Source organism: Jaculus jaculus, chromosome 8 (assembly GCF_020740685.1).
Source record: "Jaculus jaculus isolate mJacJac1 chromosome 8, mJacJac1.mat.Y.cur, whole genome shotgun sequence".
Classification (NCBI taxonomy): domain Eukaryota; kingdom Metazoa; phylum Chordata; class Mammalia; order Rodentia; family Dipodidae; genus Jaculus; species Jaculus jaculus.
This window is the reverse complement of record NC_059109.1, coordinates 10,475,332-10,490,697: the sequence shown is the minus strand read 5'-3', so window position 1 is coordinate 10,490,697 and position 15,366 is coordinate 10,475,332. Positions and strand designations below refer to the sequence as shown.

Genomic DNA, 15,366 nt, shown 5'->3' with positions numbered 1-15,366 from the left:
TTCAATCCATGAGAAGCTCCCCATTACTGACTTTGAAGACCCACGGCGCCCCAGGGGAACGCAAATTTACATAGTATCTACCATGGTGTAAAAGGAGGAGGAAATGTATTTGCATTTGATGCTCACAAGAATAAATACGATCATATTGACAATAACAGACTAGTGGCCTCCTGTGGCGGGGCCCGAGGGTCCAGGGAAATGGGAAGAGGGAGTGGCTTTATTGTCACATCTTTTTCTGTCTTTTAGATTTTATACTGTATACATACATTACCTATTCAAAATGCAATAAAACAACTTCTGAACAAACGAGGTATAATAATAAACTGCACGTAGGGATGACCATAAGTCTTAAGCACCAAGAGGGAGAGAATACCTTGAATTTGCTCACGGGGTCACGAGGTTCCATGGCAAATCTTCATCCGCAGGCCAGCTGTCCCCCACACGCACCCAGCCGGCTGTGGTTGATGTTCGGGGTTAAGCTCTTGTTTCAGTATGAGCCTGAGGAAAAAGGTGAGAAGCCTGCTATCAGCGGCTGAGAAAAACTCATGGACAATGGACTGGAGAGGTGGCTCAGCCGTTAAGGCATGTGCCTCCAAAGTCAGCAACCCAGGTTTGGTTCCCCAGTACCCATGTAAACCAGATGCACAAAGTGGCGCATGCATCTGGAGGTCATTTGCACTGTGGCTGGAGGCCCTGGTGCATCCATTCTCATTCTCTCTCTGCTTGCAAATAAATTTAAATTTTTTTTAAATCATGGATGAATGCACAAAGAAACCTGAAAGAAATAGATGAGAATTTCAAAGAGGAAAGTGCCGGGGGAGGGGGAGGCCAGGGGCTGAGGGTATTACCATGGGATTTTTTTTTTAATTTTTATTAGCATTTTCCATGAGTATAAAAATAATCCCATGGTAATTTCCTGCCTCTCCCCCACACTTTCCCCTTTGAAATTCCATTCTCCATCATATTACCTCCCCATCTCAAGCATTGTACTTACATATATACAATATCAACCTATTAAGTACCCTCCTCCCTTCCTTTCTCTTTACCATGGGATATTTTTATAATCATGGAAAATGTTAATAAAAATTATGAAAAGATAAAAAATAAAATAAAATTTAAAAAATAAAAATTAAAAAATTAAAAATAAATCCGGATGGAATTTCAAAGGGGAAAGTGGGAGGGAGGGTATTGCCATGGGATATTTTTATAATCATGGAAAATGTTAATAAAAATTGTGAAAAGATAAAAAATAAAATAAAATAAGCCAGGCATGGTGGTGCACACCTTTAACCCCAGCACTCGGGAAGCAGAGGTAGGAGGATCACCATGAGTCTGAGGCCAGCCTGAGACTACAGAGTGAATTCCAGGTCAGCCTGGGCTAGAGTGAAACCCAACCTCGAAACTCACCCTAAAACTAAAAATTAAATTATGGAAAGCCTGCAGAGAACATCGAGACCCACATGATAAGGATTCATGGTGGGAGGACAGGTCCCCAACCTCTAAACCAGGTGACCTCCATAGGACAGATTTACCAAGGGTGCAGGGAAGCCCACCGGCCCCAGCAACCCGTTTCCTGGGGGCAACTCTGATTCAGGGTCCACAGCACCTCTCCACCCCTCTTCCTAGCTTGGGTACCATCTGGCTGGACAAGAGGGTCACAGGTGTCTCAGGGCCAGACGGGACCAAGGCTGTGGCCAGGCTGGTTCCATCATGCCACACCTTCCCTGCCCTCCCCTTCCTCCGATTACTCCCCTCTTCAGCAGCCTCAGGAGCCAACCCCACCCCACTGCGATCTGCACAGGCCTCAGTCCAGCTGGCTCCAAGGCCAGCCCTCCACTGACACCCTCCTCCTGTGTCTCGGTCCGCAGAGTGAGAACAGGTTCCCGCGGGTGTGTGTCTGTCTCCCTGACTACACTGCCGCCTCCCAAGGAAAGGTGCCGTGCGCAGATCCATCCACAGAGCTTGGGTGTCCTCCCTGTCCCTAGGACTCAAGCTGTGGCCAGTGGTTTCACTCTGCTTTGCTGGCTGATCCTCTGGGAACAGAGCCCATCTCCCCCCAGTTTCAGGGGACATATGCTCAACTCTGTGTGAAACTGAATTGAGAAATAAAAGCATTTCCCATACCAGCTCCAGCCAGAAAGTAGCCAACTCCACTCATTTTTTGTTTTTGTTTTCATTTTCGAGGTAGGGTCTTGCTCTAGCCCGGGCTGATTTGGCATTCACTATGTAGTCTCAGGGTGGCCTCGAACTCACAGAGATCCTCCTACCTCTGCTGTGTCTCAATAGCTGGGATTAAGGCATGAGCCACCACATTTAGCTCCAACTCCACTCTTTTTTTTTTTTTTGGTTTTTCGAGGTAAGGTCTCACTCTAGCTCAGGCTGACCTGGAATTCACTGTGCATTCTCAGGGTGGCCTCGAACTCACAGTGATCCTCCTACCTCTGCCTCCCCAGTGCTGGGATTAAAGACATGTGCCACCACTTCCAACTCCACTCTTGTCACTGTCTGGCTACACATCTTCTGGACAGGATCCCAAGCCCTTGTCAAGCCTGAAAGGCTCTGCCTTAGGTGACCCCACCCTCCACAGCCATCTCCTCTTGCTGGCCAGGCTCAGACACATTCCTATCTCTAACCAAGTGAGCTCGCTGCTTCCTCTCCCACAATGCTTTTCTACCAGGATAGGCGCATTCTGAGCTCTGCCCAACGAAAATGTTCCTTTTCCAGTTTTGTAAAAATTCCTAGTACATAGCCAGGCATAGTGGCGCACGTCTTTAATCCCAGCACTCAGGAGGCAGAGGTAGGATCGCCGTGAGTTCAAAGGCCATCCTGAGACTCCATAGTGAATTCCAGGTCAGTCTGGGCCAGAGTGAGACCCTACCTCGAAAAAAAAAAAAAATTCCTAGTACTTGAGTTGGAGAGATGGCTTAACAGTAAACACATGCGCCTGTGAAGCCGAAGTACCCAGGGTCGATTCCCCAGGACCCATGTAAACCAAATGTACAAGGTGGCGGATGTTCATTTGCAGTGGCTAGAGGCCCTGGTGCACCTATTCTCTCTAATAAATAAATAATAAAATATTTTTAAGATCCCAGTTTTTTGTTTTGTTTTGTTTTTGGTTCTTCGAGGTAGGGTCTCACTCTAGCCCAGGCTGACCTGGAACTGACTATGGAGTCTCAGGATGGCCTCGAACTCACAGCAATCCTCCTACCTCTGCCTCCCGAGTGCCAGGATTAAAGGAGTGCTCCACCATGCCGGGCTAGAACATTCATTTCTTCACCTGTGCCTCCTTCCTCCAGGGCTCTTGGATGGAAGCCTCACCTCTGGGCAGAAGTTCTCACACAGCCTTTCCATCCAGTAACTGCCCACTCCCCTTACTACTAGACCAGCCTTTACCTGTCCTTTAACTTTGCTTTCCTCAACTTACCCAGGATCTTTTCAATTTTATTTATTTTTATCTTTTATTTTCAACTTTTTTTATTAACAACTTCCATGACTGTAAACAATGCCCCATGGTAATGCCCTCCCCCCCCCCCACTTTCCCCTGCATCATACCCCCTCCCCCTCTTAATCAGTCTCTTTTATTTTGATGTCATGATCTTTTCCTCCTATTATGAGGGTCTTGTGTAGGTAGTGTCAGGCACTGTGAGGTCATGGATATACAGGCCCTTTTGTGCCTGGGGGGAGCACGTTGTAAGGAGTCCTACTCAATTCTTTTTAAAGAATTTTATTTATTTGCAAGCAGAGAAAGCGATACAGAGGAGAGAGACAGAGAATGGGCACGCCAGTACCTACAACCACCAAAAACAAACCCTGGACGCCTGCACCACTCAGTGCAATCCGCCTTTATGTGGGTACTGGGGAATTGAACCCAGATTGTTAGGCTTTGCAGGTAAATGTCTTTACTGAGTCATCTCTCCCGCCCTCTTTTTTATTTATTTTTTATTTATTATTTATTTATTTTTTTGAGGTAGGGTCTCACTGTAGCTCAGGCTGACCTGGAGGTCCTTGAATTCACAGCGATCCTCCTACCTCTGCCTCCTGAGTGCTGGGATTAAAGGCGTGTGCCACCACGCCTGGCTCTTCAGCCCTCTTTTCAGGGTCTTAAAGTCACTACCTGACTGACATTCCATGTGTGGTGAGCTGTCTGTCGGAAGGCACAGGTAAGATCAGGGGAGGCAGGGGCCTCGTGAAACTCTGGGCTGCGTATGAGGGTCCGCATCATATGAGGGTCCGCATCAGCACAGGCCAACACGAAACATGACAGGTGTTTGTTGACTTGAGCGGCAGGAGAAGGGAAGGGCGGATGGAATCGGGGAGAAGTGGAGGGGCTGGAAGGACAGGCAGTTATCAGGAGTCACACGTAGGCTGGGGTGTGGTGGGAGGACTTCCTCTTTACAGGCTTAGGAAGCCACTGCCTGGCACCCCTCCACAGCTGGCATTGAGTTTTGATTTTGTTTCTTTTCTAACTCCAACTAGAATGAATTCCTTGGAGACAGGGACATCTGTCTTATTTGGCACAGTACCCTTAGAGCTAGACACAGAGCTTAGCATACAGAGAAGGTACTAGGTCTGCACTTGATAATGAAAGGAAAATGAGTTGTCAAAAAAAAAATAAATAAAATGAGGAGCCAGGCATGGTGGTGCACACCTTAGCACTTGGGAGGCAGTGGTAGGAAGATCACCGTGAATTTGAGGCCACCCTGAGACTACATAGTGAATTGCAGGTCAGACTGGGCTAGAGTGAGACCCTATCTCGAAAAACAAAACAAACAAAAAAGAAATGAGGGCTGGAGAGATGGCTTAGTAGTCAGGGTGCTTGCCTGCAAAGCCAAAGGACCCAGGTTCAACTCCCCAGGACCCACATAAAGCCCGATGCACAAGGGGACGCACACATCTGGAGTTTGTTTGCAGTGGCTGGAAGCCCTGGTGCACCCATTCTCTCTCTCACAAATAAATAAATAAAAATAAACTTTTTACAAAAAAGAAAAATAAGGCGCTGGGTGTTGTGGTGCACACCTTTAATCCCAGCACTTGGAAGGCAGGGTAGGAGGATCGCCATGAGTTCAAGGCCATCCTGAGACTACATAGTGAATTCCAGGTCTGCCTGAGCTAGAGTGAAACCCTACCTCAAAAAAAAAAAAGAAAAAAAAAAAGAAAAGAAAAGATAAAAATAATAATAAATAAATAAAATAAAAACACCATCTTTAAAACAAAATAGCCAGGCATGGTGGTGCATGCCTTTAATCCCAGCACTCCAGAGGCAGAGGTAGGAGAGCTGTTATGAGTTCAAGGCCACCCTGAGAGTATATAGTGAATTCCAGCTCAGCCTGAGCTAGAGCAAGACTTTACCTCAAAAAACAAAACAAAATAAACAAAAACCACAACAAAACAAAACAAACAAACAAACAAAAAAAACACCACAAAACAAGGGTGGGATGGGGGTGGAACTGGAGATGGACCAGCAGTTAAGGCACTTGCCTGCAAAGCCTTAGGACCCAAGTTTGATTCCTCAGTGCCCGCATAAAGCCAGATGCACGAGGCGGCGCATGCGTCTGGAATTCCTTTGCAATGGCTGGAGGCCCTGGCATGTCTACTTGCTTTCACTCTGTCTGCCTCTTTCTCTTTGTCTCTCAAATAAATAAATAAAATATTTTTTTTTAAATTTTTTATTTATTTATTTGAGAGTGACAGACAGAGAGAAAGACAGATAGAGGGAGAGAGAGAGAATGGGCGCGCCAGGGCTTCCAGCCTCTGCAAACGAACTCCAGACGCGTGCGCCCCCTTGTGCATCTGGCTAACGTGGGACCTGGGGAACCGAGCCTCGAACCGGGGTCCTTAGGCTTCACAGGCAAGCGCTAAACCGCTAAGCCATCTCTCCAGCCCAAATAAAATATTTTGAAACAAACAAACAAGGACCCTGGATGGCCTCACCACACAGGCTGGGTAGTTTGGACTTGGTGTGGACCGTCATGGAGAAAGCCAGCAGAGCCACTGCAGGGGGCAGAATGACAGATGAGGCCGGGGAAGAGCCAAGAGCGAGCAGGCAAGGCTGCGGTGAGACTGATGAGGAGGCAGGTCGTCTCTCTACAGCTGAACAAGACAGAGTGAGTGGTCCACCTGGGGTGGCCGGGAGTGAGTTGAGGCTGTCAAGCCTTCTGCTCTGGCCAGAGATTATCTGCAGTTTCCAAGTGGGAAAGCTGCTGAGTGGAAATGGTTGGACAGACAGAAAGGTGAAGCAGGGCTGGAGAGATGGCTCAGCGGTTGACGTGTTGCTGGCAAAGCCAAAGGACCCAGGTTCGATAAAGCCAGAGGCATGCGTCTGGAGTTAGTTTGCAGTGGCACGCCCATTCTTTCCTCTCTCCAATAAATTAAAAAAAAAAAAAAAAAAAAAGGTGCCAGGAGTGGTGGTGCACCCCTTTAATCCCAGCACTTGGGAGGCAGAGGTAGGAGAATTGTCCTGAGTTCGAAGCCACCCTGAGACTACACAGTGAATTCCAGGTCAGCCCAAACTGACAGAATTCATTCATTCTGTAGCCCCAGGCTGGCTGTGAACTCATGGCGATCTTTCGGCCTCTTGTTTTATCTTTGCTATGTGTGATGTAGTGTTCACGTGCAGATGTGGCACACTTGGTGCACATGAGATGTTCTCCTCTATTTTTTTTTTAAATTTATTTATTTGAGAGCGACAGACACAGAGAGAAAGACAGGTAGAGGGAGAGAGAGAATGGGCGCGCCAGGGCTTCCAGCCTCTGCAAATGAACTCCAGACACGTGAGCCCTCTTGTGCATCTGGCTAACGTGGGTTCTGGGGAACCGAGCCTCGAACCAGGGTCCTTAGGCTTCACAGGCAAGCGCTTAACCGCTAAGCCATCTCTCCAGCCCATCCTCTATTTTTTAAAGTACACTTTATTTGAGAGAGACAATGGGCACGCCGGAGCCTCCAGCCACTGCAAATGAACTCCAGATGCATGCGCCCCTTGTGCATCTGGCTTATGTGGGTCCTGGAGAGTCGAACCAGGATCCTTTGGCTTTGCAGGCAAACGCCTTAACTGCTAAGCCATCTCTCCAGCCCCCCCCTTTTTTTTTTCAGGTAGAGTCTGCTCTAGCCCAGGTTGACCTGAAATTCATTATGTAGTCTCAGGCCGGCCTCAAACTCAGTGATCCTACCTCTGCCTCCTGAGGGCTAGGATTAAAGGTGTAAGCCACCATGCCCAGCTCAAAAATTTCTAACTGAAAAGTTCCCGGAAGTCCTTAGTCCAAGGGATAGAGTAAGCCTTCCGTTTTCAGTCTGACACCTGTAAACTTCTTACGAATGATGCACACAGGTGCAGATTGTGTGGGTGCAAGTAGAGGTGTCTTCCCCACTCCCAAATTCTGGGATTAAAGCCACCACAAACAGTTGCTCCCCATATTATTTTATGATTTTTCTTTTTTTCTAAGGTAAGGGCCTCATTTTAGTGCTGGGATTAAAGGTATGTGCCACTATGTCCAGCTTTTTTTTCAAGGTAGGGTCTCACAGTAGCTCCAGGCTGGCCTCCTACCTCAGCCTCAGAAGGCATGTACCACCATGTCTGGCTTTCTTTCTTTTATTTTTTTGAAGGGGGGCTTTTGAGGTAGGGTCTCTCTCTCGCCCCAGCTGACCTGAAATTCATTATGTAGTCTCAGGGTGGTCTTGAACTCATGCGATCTTCCTACCTGTGCCTCCCCAGTGCTGGGGAGTCGGCAACATCATGCCCAGCCCACCTTATTTTTTGAGACAGGGTCTCTCATTGAACCTGGGACTTACTCAATTCAGCTAGACTGGTTGGTCAGTGAGCTTCAGAGATCCTCCTGTCTCCGCCTCTCCAGGTTTACAGGCATCAAACCCAGTTGTTTGTTTTTGGTGGTGCTGGGGATTGACCCTGGGTCTCGTGCCTCAGACAAGCGCTGACTACAGAGCTACATCCCTACTCCTTGCCCAGCTGCCTTACATGGATGCTTGTGTGGCACTGAATCCACTGTGCGCTTCCCAGCCCACGCCTTCCTATTTGTTTTACCCTTTAGCTTTACTTTTTCTTGTTGTTTTTTGTTTTGTTTTTCAAAGTAGGGTTTTACTCTTCCTCAGGCTAACCTGGAATTCACTACATAGTCTCAAGGTGGCCTCGAACTCACAACCATCCTCCTCTACCTCTGCCTCCCAAGGGCTGGGATTAAAGGTGTGCACCACCACGCCCGGCTTTTTCTTTTATTTTTCTGTTACTTTAGCCCAGGCTGACCAGGAATTCACTCTGTAGTCTCGGGGTGGCCTTGAACTCATAGTGATCCTACCTCTGCTCCTGAGTGCTGGGACTAAAGGCGTGCGCCACCACACCTGGGCTTCATGTACCTATTTTTGAACACAAATTTCAAGTTTATAGTTTCGCTTATTTACAAAGTTTTTATTATGAACTGTATTATGGGCCTTTCCTCAGTCACACTTTAGCTGTCTATTTTTTCCCTCCGAGAAGCTCCCCACACTTATAAAAAAATAAAAATTTATAAATATACAGAGAAGTAGGCAGTTTCTGCTACAGCAGTTGGGTCAATGTTTCAAGCTGTCAGTCCATTTCCCAGTGTCTCTCATCGCCGAGTTCCAGCAGACTGTGGGAGCAGAGCGGCGCCAGCCCCTTCCCACCCCACCTCACCCCCTAGAACTCGCCCCAGGGCTGCTCTGGGCAGGGATGCGGCTGCGCGAGGACGCGGGCGCCCGCTGCCTGAAGCTGCGCTCCCTCATGTCCACCCTGTGACTGGACTTCAGCCCACGGGGCCATGCATCTTAGTCACAAACCTGAGGGGGAGGGGGTTACACAAGCCAGTCAGCCTACTGCTTTTAACTGGCAGTTGCAGGTGACTGTGAAAGCACTCACACGTGGTCCAGAGCCGGGGAATCCAGACAAGCAGTTATTTTTCTTCCAGGTGAAGGGACTGAGTGCCCAAGAGAACAGCGAGGCCAGAAGAGTATGGAGCATCCCAGTAGCCAAGGGAACGATTAAGAGATGTTTCCCAGAAGCCTGGCGCAGTGGTTCTCATCTGTAATCCCAACACTCAGGAGGCTCACTGGGAGGGTGAGGACAGCCTGGTATAGAATGAGATCCCATGGGGGTGGGGGGAGAGCAACAGAGACATGAGAGAGACAGACAGACAGACAGACAGACAGCAGAGAGATCCACACCGTGGAAGTCAAGTGGAGGTAGAAGTAAAATGCAGGGAATTGGCTGTTTCCAGAGACAATAGTTCATCCAAGGTCAACTTCAGGGTGTGTCTGCTATTTTCCTTCCCTGGATTTGGTTTGTTTATTGTTATTTATTTATTTGAGAGGACAGAGAGAGAAAGAGGCAGAGAGATAATGAACACATCAAGGCCTCCAGCGCTGCAAATGAACTCTAGATGCACCATCTTGTGCATCTGGCTTATGTGGGTCCTGGGGAATCGAGCCTCGAACCAGGGTCCTTAGGCTTCACAGGCAAGTGCTTAACGGCTAAGCCATCTTTCCGGCCCCTGGATTTGGTTTCAAACTCTTCCTCCTGAGACGGCCAAAGGGGACCGGCTGCTTGTCAAGCATCTTCACGGTCTGCAGGGCGCTCTCTTCTCCCAGGGCACAGTGAAGAGAGACGGGTCTCTTGGAGAACAGCATGGCTTGGCTCCTCTCAACCTACTTTGTTGTTTTTTTTTTCGAGGTAGGGTCTCACTCTGGTCAGGCTGACCTGGAATTCACTATGCAGTCTCAGGGTGGCCTCAAACTCACAGCAATCCTCCCACCTCTGCCTCCCAAGTGCTGGGACTAAAGACGTGCACCACCACGCCCCGCCGACTTCTGCCAGTAGGTGGGAACATGGCCTCTGGGCCACCCCAGTCTTCCAGTAAGACCCACTGGACTGCTCCGTTTCCAGAACACAAGGCCAGGCTTCTCCAAATCCCATCCCCCAGCCCCACCACACCAAGTCCTCCTCCTTCAGGTTTGAAATCTAGAGCTGTCAAGTCTTCCAGGAAGACCTGCTCACAGGAGGAGGAGGGAGAGGAGGAGAGGGAGCACTGGTAGTTCCCAAACACAGTCCACAGACGGATTGTGAGTGACGACTCTTTCAGGATGGCCTTCGCATGGGCAGCTTTTGGCAAGTGCTGGCCAGTGGATCAGCACAGCCCTCAGTCAGTCACTGCCCTTTATAAGAACACATGGATCCAGGCTTCGGCCTCCGCCAGCCCCAGAGCAAAGCTGTGGATTACACTTCCTGTCTCACCACGGACCTGGGGGCCCAGGTGAGGACAGAGCAAGAATGAGGTTCTGGGTCAATAAGTCGGTTCTGTAGTTATTTGTGAGTCAACAAAGGGGATCCGATAGCCAGAAATCAACACTGGGCAGTCTTCCTGGCAGGAAGCAGAGCAACAGAGACCTCTTCAAGGGACTCAAGCCAGGAACAACAGTGAAGTCACCAGTGGGCCCGCACCCCAGTCGATGACTCCTGCTGGTTCCCAGGACCCCGTCGTCCTCGACCCCGGCCCCCAGCAGGCTTGCTGCTCTTCACGCTGCTCACACTGCAGCTTCCGCGTGGCCACAGGTCGCCCTTTCCGCTCCCCTCGTGCCCTTCACGCCCCTGCGCAGGAGTGTCGCGTCCTGACGGGCCGGGCTCCTGCCTCAGCTTACGACAGGGACCTAGAAAGAAGAAGAGCTATAGAGCCAGCCTGCCACGGAGCCCCGCCGGTCTCCTTGTAGGACAGGCCAGCTCGAGAGCTGGGCGGGTTGTCCCAGGCTACAGGCCACCAAGGGGCACCAGGTGCCCATGGGAGCCAGGGTGAAGAGGGACAGGGGACAATCCTTCCTCTCGCTCCAGCAGTGTTACCCAAGTTCACGGCCACTGGCAAGGCTCTTGGTGCCAAGGAGCAGGCTCCACGAAGCCCGGCTGCTCACTCACTTCTTCCTGCGGATCTTGGGCTTCTTCACGGGCCTCAGATAGGGGTTGTCGATGACGCTCTCCTCCCCGTTCCGGCTGCCCGGCAAGGCGGGGTTCTGCTGTAGAACAGAAGCGTTCTCCTTCTCGGCTCCAGAGTCGTCCTTTGAGCAGAAGTCGAGTGAGATAAAGCAAAACACCAGGGGCATAAGGAAAAAGACTGTCCATACAAGAACAAACTCCAGCATCTCCTTCACTGAGACCCTAGGAGCCAGGAAGCTGCTTGTCTGTCTTTTTTATTTTTTTTGGTTTTTCCAAGTAGAGTCTCGCTCCAGCCCAGGCTGACCTGGAATTCACTATGGAGTGTCAGGGTGGCCTTGAACTTACAGTAATCCTCCTACCTCAGCCTCCCAAGAGCTGGGATTAAAGGTGTGCGCCATCACACCCGGCAAGCCACTGTCTTTCCAGTGACTCTATCTCTGCCCCAGACATGACTAAGCCTAGGCAGTGGCTGGCTGTGAGCAGAAGAAACCGCCAGCTTTGGCAGTGGGGAGGAGACACAAAGGTCCTCTGACTTTTCAGGAGGTAAGGGCATCCCAAGAGCCAGGACTAAAATTTAAATGCTTCAGGAAGGAAGCCCAGACAGACAGGGAGATAAAGATTGTGGATACCCTGAAGGCATATCACAGGGTACTATTTCCTCTATCCCAACTAACCTAAGTCCTAACCCTTCATTTCCTGTACTTTCACCAAGGTGCCAACAATCATATTCTAGCACAGGCCAGAACCTCCTGGAGTCCTGAGGGCCTGGCAGGGCAAAGAGCCTGCTTGTCAGCAATGCTCACAGGTCATCTGTGAACTGGTTCTCTACGGTTTAACTGTTGAGAAAAGTGGGATAGTTCTTAAAGAAAAGGTTAGTTTACATATATTCAGTTATGCCATTCAATTTTTTTTTCCAGGTAGGGTCTTAGTCCAGCCCAGACTGATCTGGAACTCACGCTGTAGGCCCAGGTTGGCCTCAAACTCACAGTGATTCATCGACCTCGGCCTCCTGAGTGCTGGGATTAAAGGCAGGTGACTATCTCCTATGCTTATTTGTATTCTCTTCTTTTTTCCATATTCTTTTTGTTGTTGTTGTTTTGTTTTGTTTTTTTCAAGGTCAGGTCTCGCACTTGCCCAGGCTGACCAGGAATTCACTATGTAGTCTCAGGCTGGCCTCAAATTTACAGCGCTCCTACCTCAGCCTCCCAAGTGCTGGTATTAAAGGTGTGTACCACCATGCCTGGCTTCCCCCCCCCCATATTTCACATTCTTTTGTCTTTTAATTTAGTTTTTATTTTTTGGTTTTTTGAGGCAGGGTCTAGCCCAGGCTGACCTGGAAATCACTATGTAGTCTCAGGATGGCCCTGAATTCATGGCGATCCTCCTACTTCAGCCTCCATAGTGCTGGGATTAAAGACATAAGCCACCATACCTGGCTCCATTATTATTATTTTTATTATTATTATTATTATTTTGATTTTTCAAGGAAGGGTCTCACTCTAGCCCAGGCTGACCTGGAAAGCACTCTGTAGTCTCAGGGTGTCCTTGAACTCATGGCGATCCTCCTACCTCTGCCTCCCCAGTGCTGGGATTAAAGGCATGCGCCACCACGCCCAGCTCCATATTCTTTTTTTTTTCCAAACTTTTTTTTATTAACTTGTATGATTATAAAAAAATATCCCATGGTAATAACCTTCCTCCCCCACTTTCCCCTTTGAAACTCCATCTCAATCAGCCTCTCTTTTATTTTGATGTCATGATCTTTTCCTCCTATTGTGATGGTCTTTTATAGGTAGTGCCATATTCTTTAAAGTGAGCAGGGGCCACAAATGCAGGCGAGATGGCGCATCAAGACTCACAGCGCCCCCTGGTGACGCACCAAGGACCCACGGGGAAGAGCCCTGAGATTCCTGTTCTACAACTGAAGATAAGAAAATGCTTCACTGACCCCCAACCAGGAGTGGCCACCACCACTACAGATACAAGATAAGAGCTGTGACCAGACAGCTTAAAATAAACAGCAGGCTCCCATCAAGGGGCGGCGGGCCTAGGCTGCAGACCCCAGTGTACCTGCCTTACCGGGTGGCTTCTGGGTTCTACTGCATGCCCACACCGCCCCATTGATTTTTTTTTTTTTTTTTTTTTTTTTGAGGTAGGGTCTCACTCTAGCCCAGGCTGACCTAGAATTCACTATGGAGTCTCAGGGTGGCCTTGAACTCACGATTCTCCTACCTCAGCCTCCTGAGTGCTGGGATTAAAGGCGTGCACCACCATGCCTGGCTTTGATTACTGTTTTTGATTTTCTAGGTGGGGTCTCGCTCTAGCCCAGGTTGGCCTAGAATCCACGATGTAGTCCAGCCTGGCCCACAGTGGTCCTCCTGCCTCTGCTTCTCCAGTGCTGGGATTAAAGGCTTGTGCCCCCATGCTTGGCTTGCCCAATTGATTTTACTCTCTCCGAAGAGCTACTTCCATATTCTGTGAGGAATAAAATGCTCTTTTTTTTTTTTGAAAGAGAGAGAGAGAGAATTGGCACAGGAGGGCCTCCAGCCACTGCAACCGAACTCCAGATGCCTGTGCCACTGTGTGCATATGTGCAACCTTGCACGCTTGCATCACCTTGGGTGCCTAGTTTATGTGGTTCCTGGAAAGTCAAACCTGGGTCCTTAGGCTTCACAGTCAAGCTCCTTTCACTGCTAAACCATCTCTCCAGGCCCATGTGCTCTTTAAAGAAAAAAAATAATAATTTATTTGAGAGAGAGAAAAAGAAAGACAGAATGGGTGCCAGGGTCTCTAGCCACTGCAAACTAACTCCAGATACATGCAGCACCTTGTGCATCTAGCATTATGTGGGTAATGTAGAATCGAACCTGGGTCCTTTGGCTTTTGCATGCAAGCAAGTGCCTTAACCGGTAAGCCATCTCTTCAGCCCTGAAGTGCTTTTTTTTTTGGGGGGGGGGGGCGGAGTTCAACCTGGAATTCACTATGTAGTCACAGGGTGGCCTCAAGCTCATGGCAATGCTCCTACCTCTGTCTCCAGAGTGCTGGTACAATGGGCATATGCCACCACGCCTGGCTAAGTGCTCTTTATATAAAGAATGATCACAGAGCTATGTTCAGAACTAAGGGAAAAGATCAAACTAACTGTAACTTGCTACTTTGTTTAAAACAACAGAAACAAAACTAATGCCTCTAAGAGACCCAGGAGGCTGCTCAGACCTTTGCACTGAGAGTCAGGTGGACGACGGGGCGCGGGGTGGGAGAAAGCAACGTGCTCCCGCGTCGTTGCGTACGTTCTGGGTCTCAGACGTCTATTTCCTAGTCCAGTGGAGTATTAACAAGTCTAGATGACTGAGCTGTCGCTAGACCTGGTTTCTTGAAGTCTTTTTATTTTGCACTTTATCGAAGAGCCTGAAGTGGGACGGGAGGTCGAGTGGGGAGCTGCCTTGTGCTACGTGTACTGTGCTTGCGAGATACAGGCTCAGAGGCTCCGTAACGCCATCAGCCAGCCACACAGCTGGCAAACGGCACAGCCCAAGGGCCAGCCAGCGACTGCAGGAGTCAGTCAGGTCTTCCGCTCTGCTGTCTGCACACCTGGCTCAGCCTCTGTGTCGGGCTCCTCACGCAGCCTGGGTTCCCTTACCACAGGGATTCTGCTTCATGTCATAGTTGGATCACGAGGTGACACTTCTGTAAGCCATGACCACACTGCTCTTGGTGGGGTGGTAACTGCTCCCTAAAACATTCTTCCTTCACCAAGCACACCTGAGCCCAAATGAGCTGAGTCTGGGACAGACATGCAGGACACAACAAGTCCTTCTCAATATTCTCAGATTAACTCAATTTTTCAAAGTATGTGTGAGGGCTGGAGAGATGGCATAGTGGATAAGGCACTTGCCTGCAAAGCCTAAAGACCCAGGTTCGATTCCCTAGTACCCACACAAGCCAGATACACAAGATGGCTCATGCAGCTGGAGTTTGTTTGCAGTGATAGAAGCCCTGGTGCACCTATTCTCTCCCTCTCTCTCTTTCTCTTTTAAATATATTTTTTTTTAATATTCAAAAGAGCTAGAGAGGTGGCTTAGCAGTTAAGGAACATGCCTACAAAGCCTAAGGATCCAGGTTCAATTGTCCAAATTCCACATAAACCACATGCACATGGTACCTGTGTCTGGAGTTCATTTGCAGTGGCTGGAAGCCCTGGCACGTGCCCATTCTCACTTTCTCAATCTCCCACTGTCTCAAATAAAGAGAGAAATAAATCAATCTTAAAAAAAAAAAAAAAGGGCTGGAGAGACAGTCTAGTGGATAAACGCTTGCCTGTGAAGCCTAAGGACCCCGGTTTGAGGCTTGATTCCGCAGGACCCACGTAAGATAGTACAAGGAGGTGCATGCATCTGGAGTTCATTTGCAGTGGCTGGAGG

At 49.1% G+C, this 15,366-nt stretch overlaps 1 protein-coding gene across 4 annotated transcripts in view; it reads right to left on the bottom strand.

The window, feature by feature from the left end:
- Positions 1-242: 242 nt before the first annotated feature.
- Positions 243-15,366, bottom strand: part of Taf8 (TATA-box binding protein associated factor 8) — a 28,818-nt gene continuing 13,694 nt past the window's right edge. For 2 of the 4 annotated variants that reach the window (XM_045157571.1, XM_045157573.1), the window contains exons 8-9: positions 10,928-11,067; positions 8,396-10,668 (exon numbers count right to left, since the gene is read on the bottom strand). In XM_045157571.1, coding sequence (XP_045013506.1) covers positions 10,656-10,668; positions 10,928-11,067 — 153 coding nt within the window. In that variant the 3' untranslated portion in view covers positions 8,396-10,655. Of the gene's footprint in view, positions 499-8,395; positions 10,669-10,855; positions 11,068-15,366 lie in introns of those variants that run through there. The other 2 variants (XR_006638591.1, XM_045157572.1) reach the window with 2 other exon arrangements.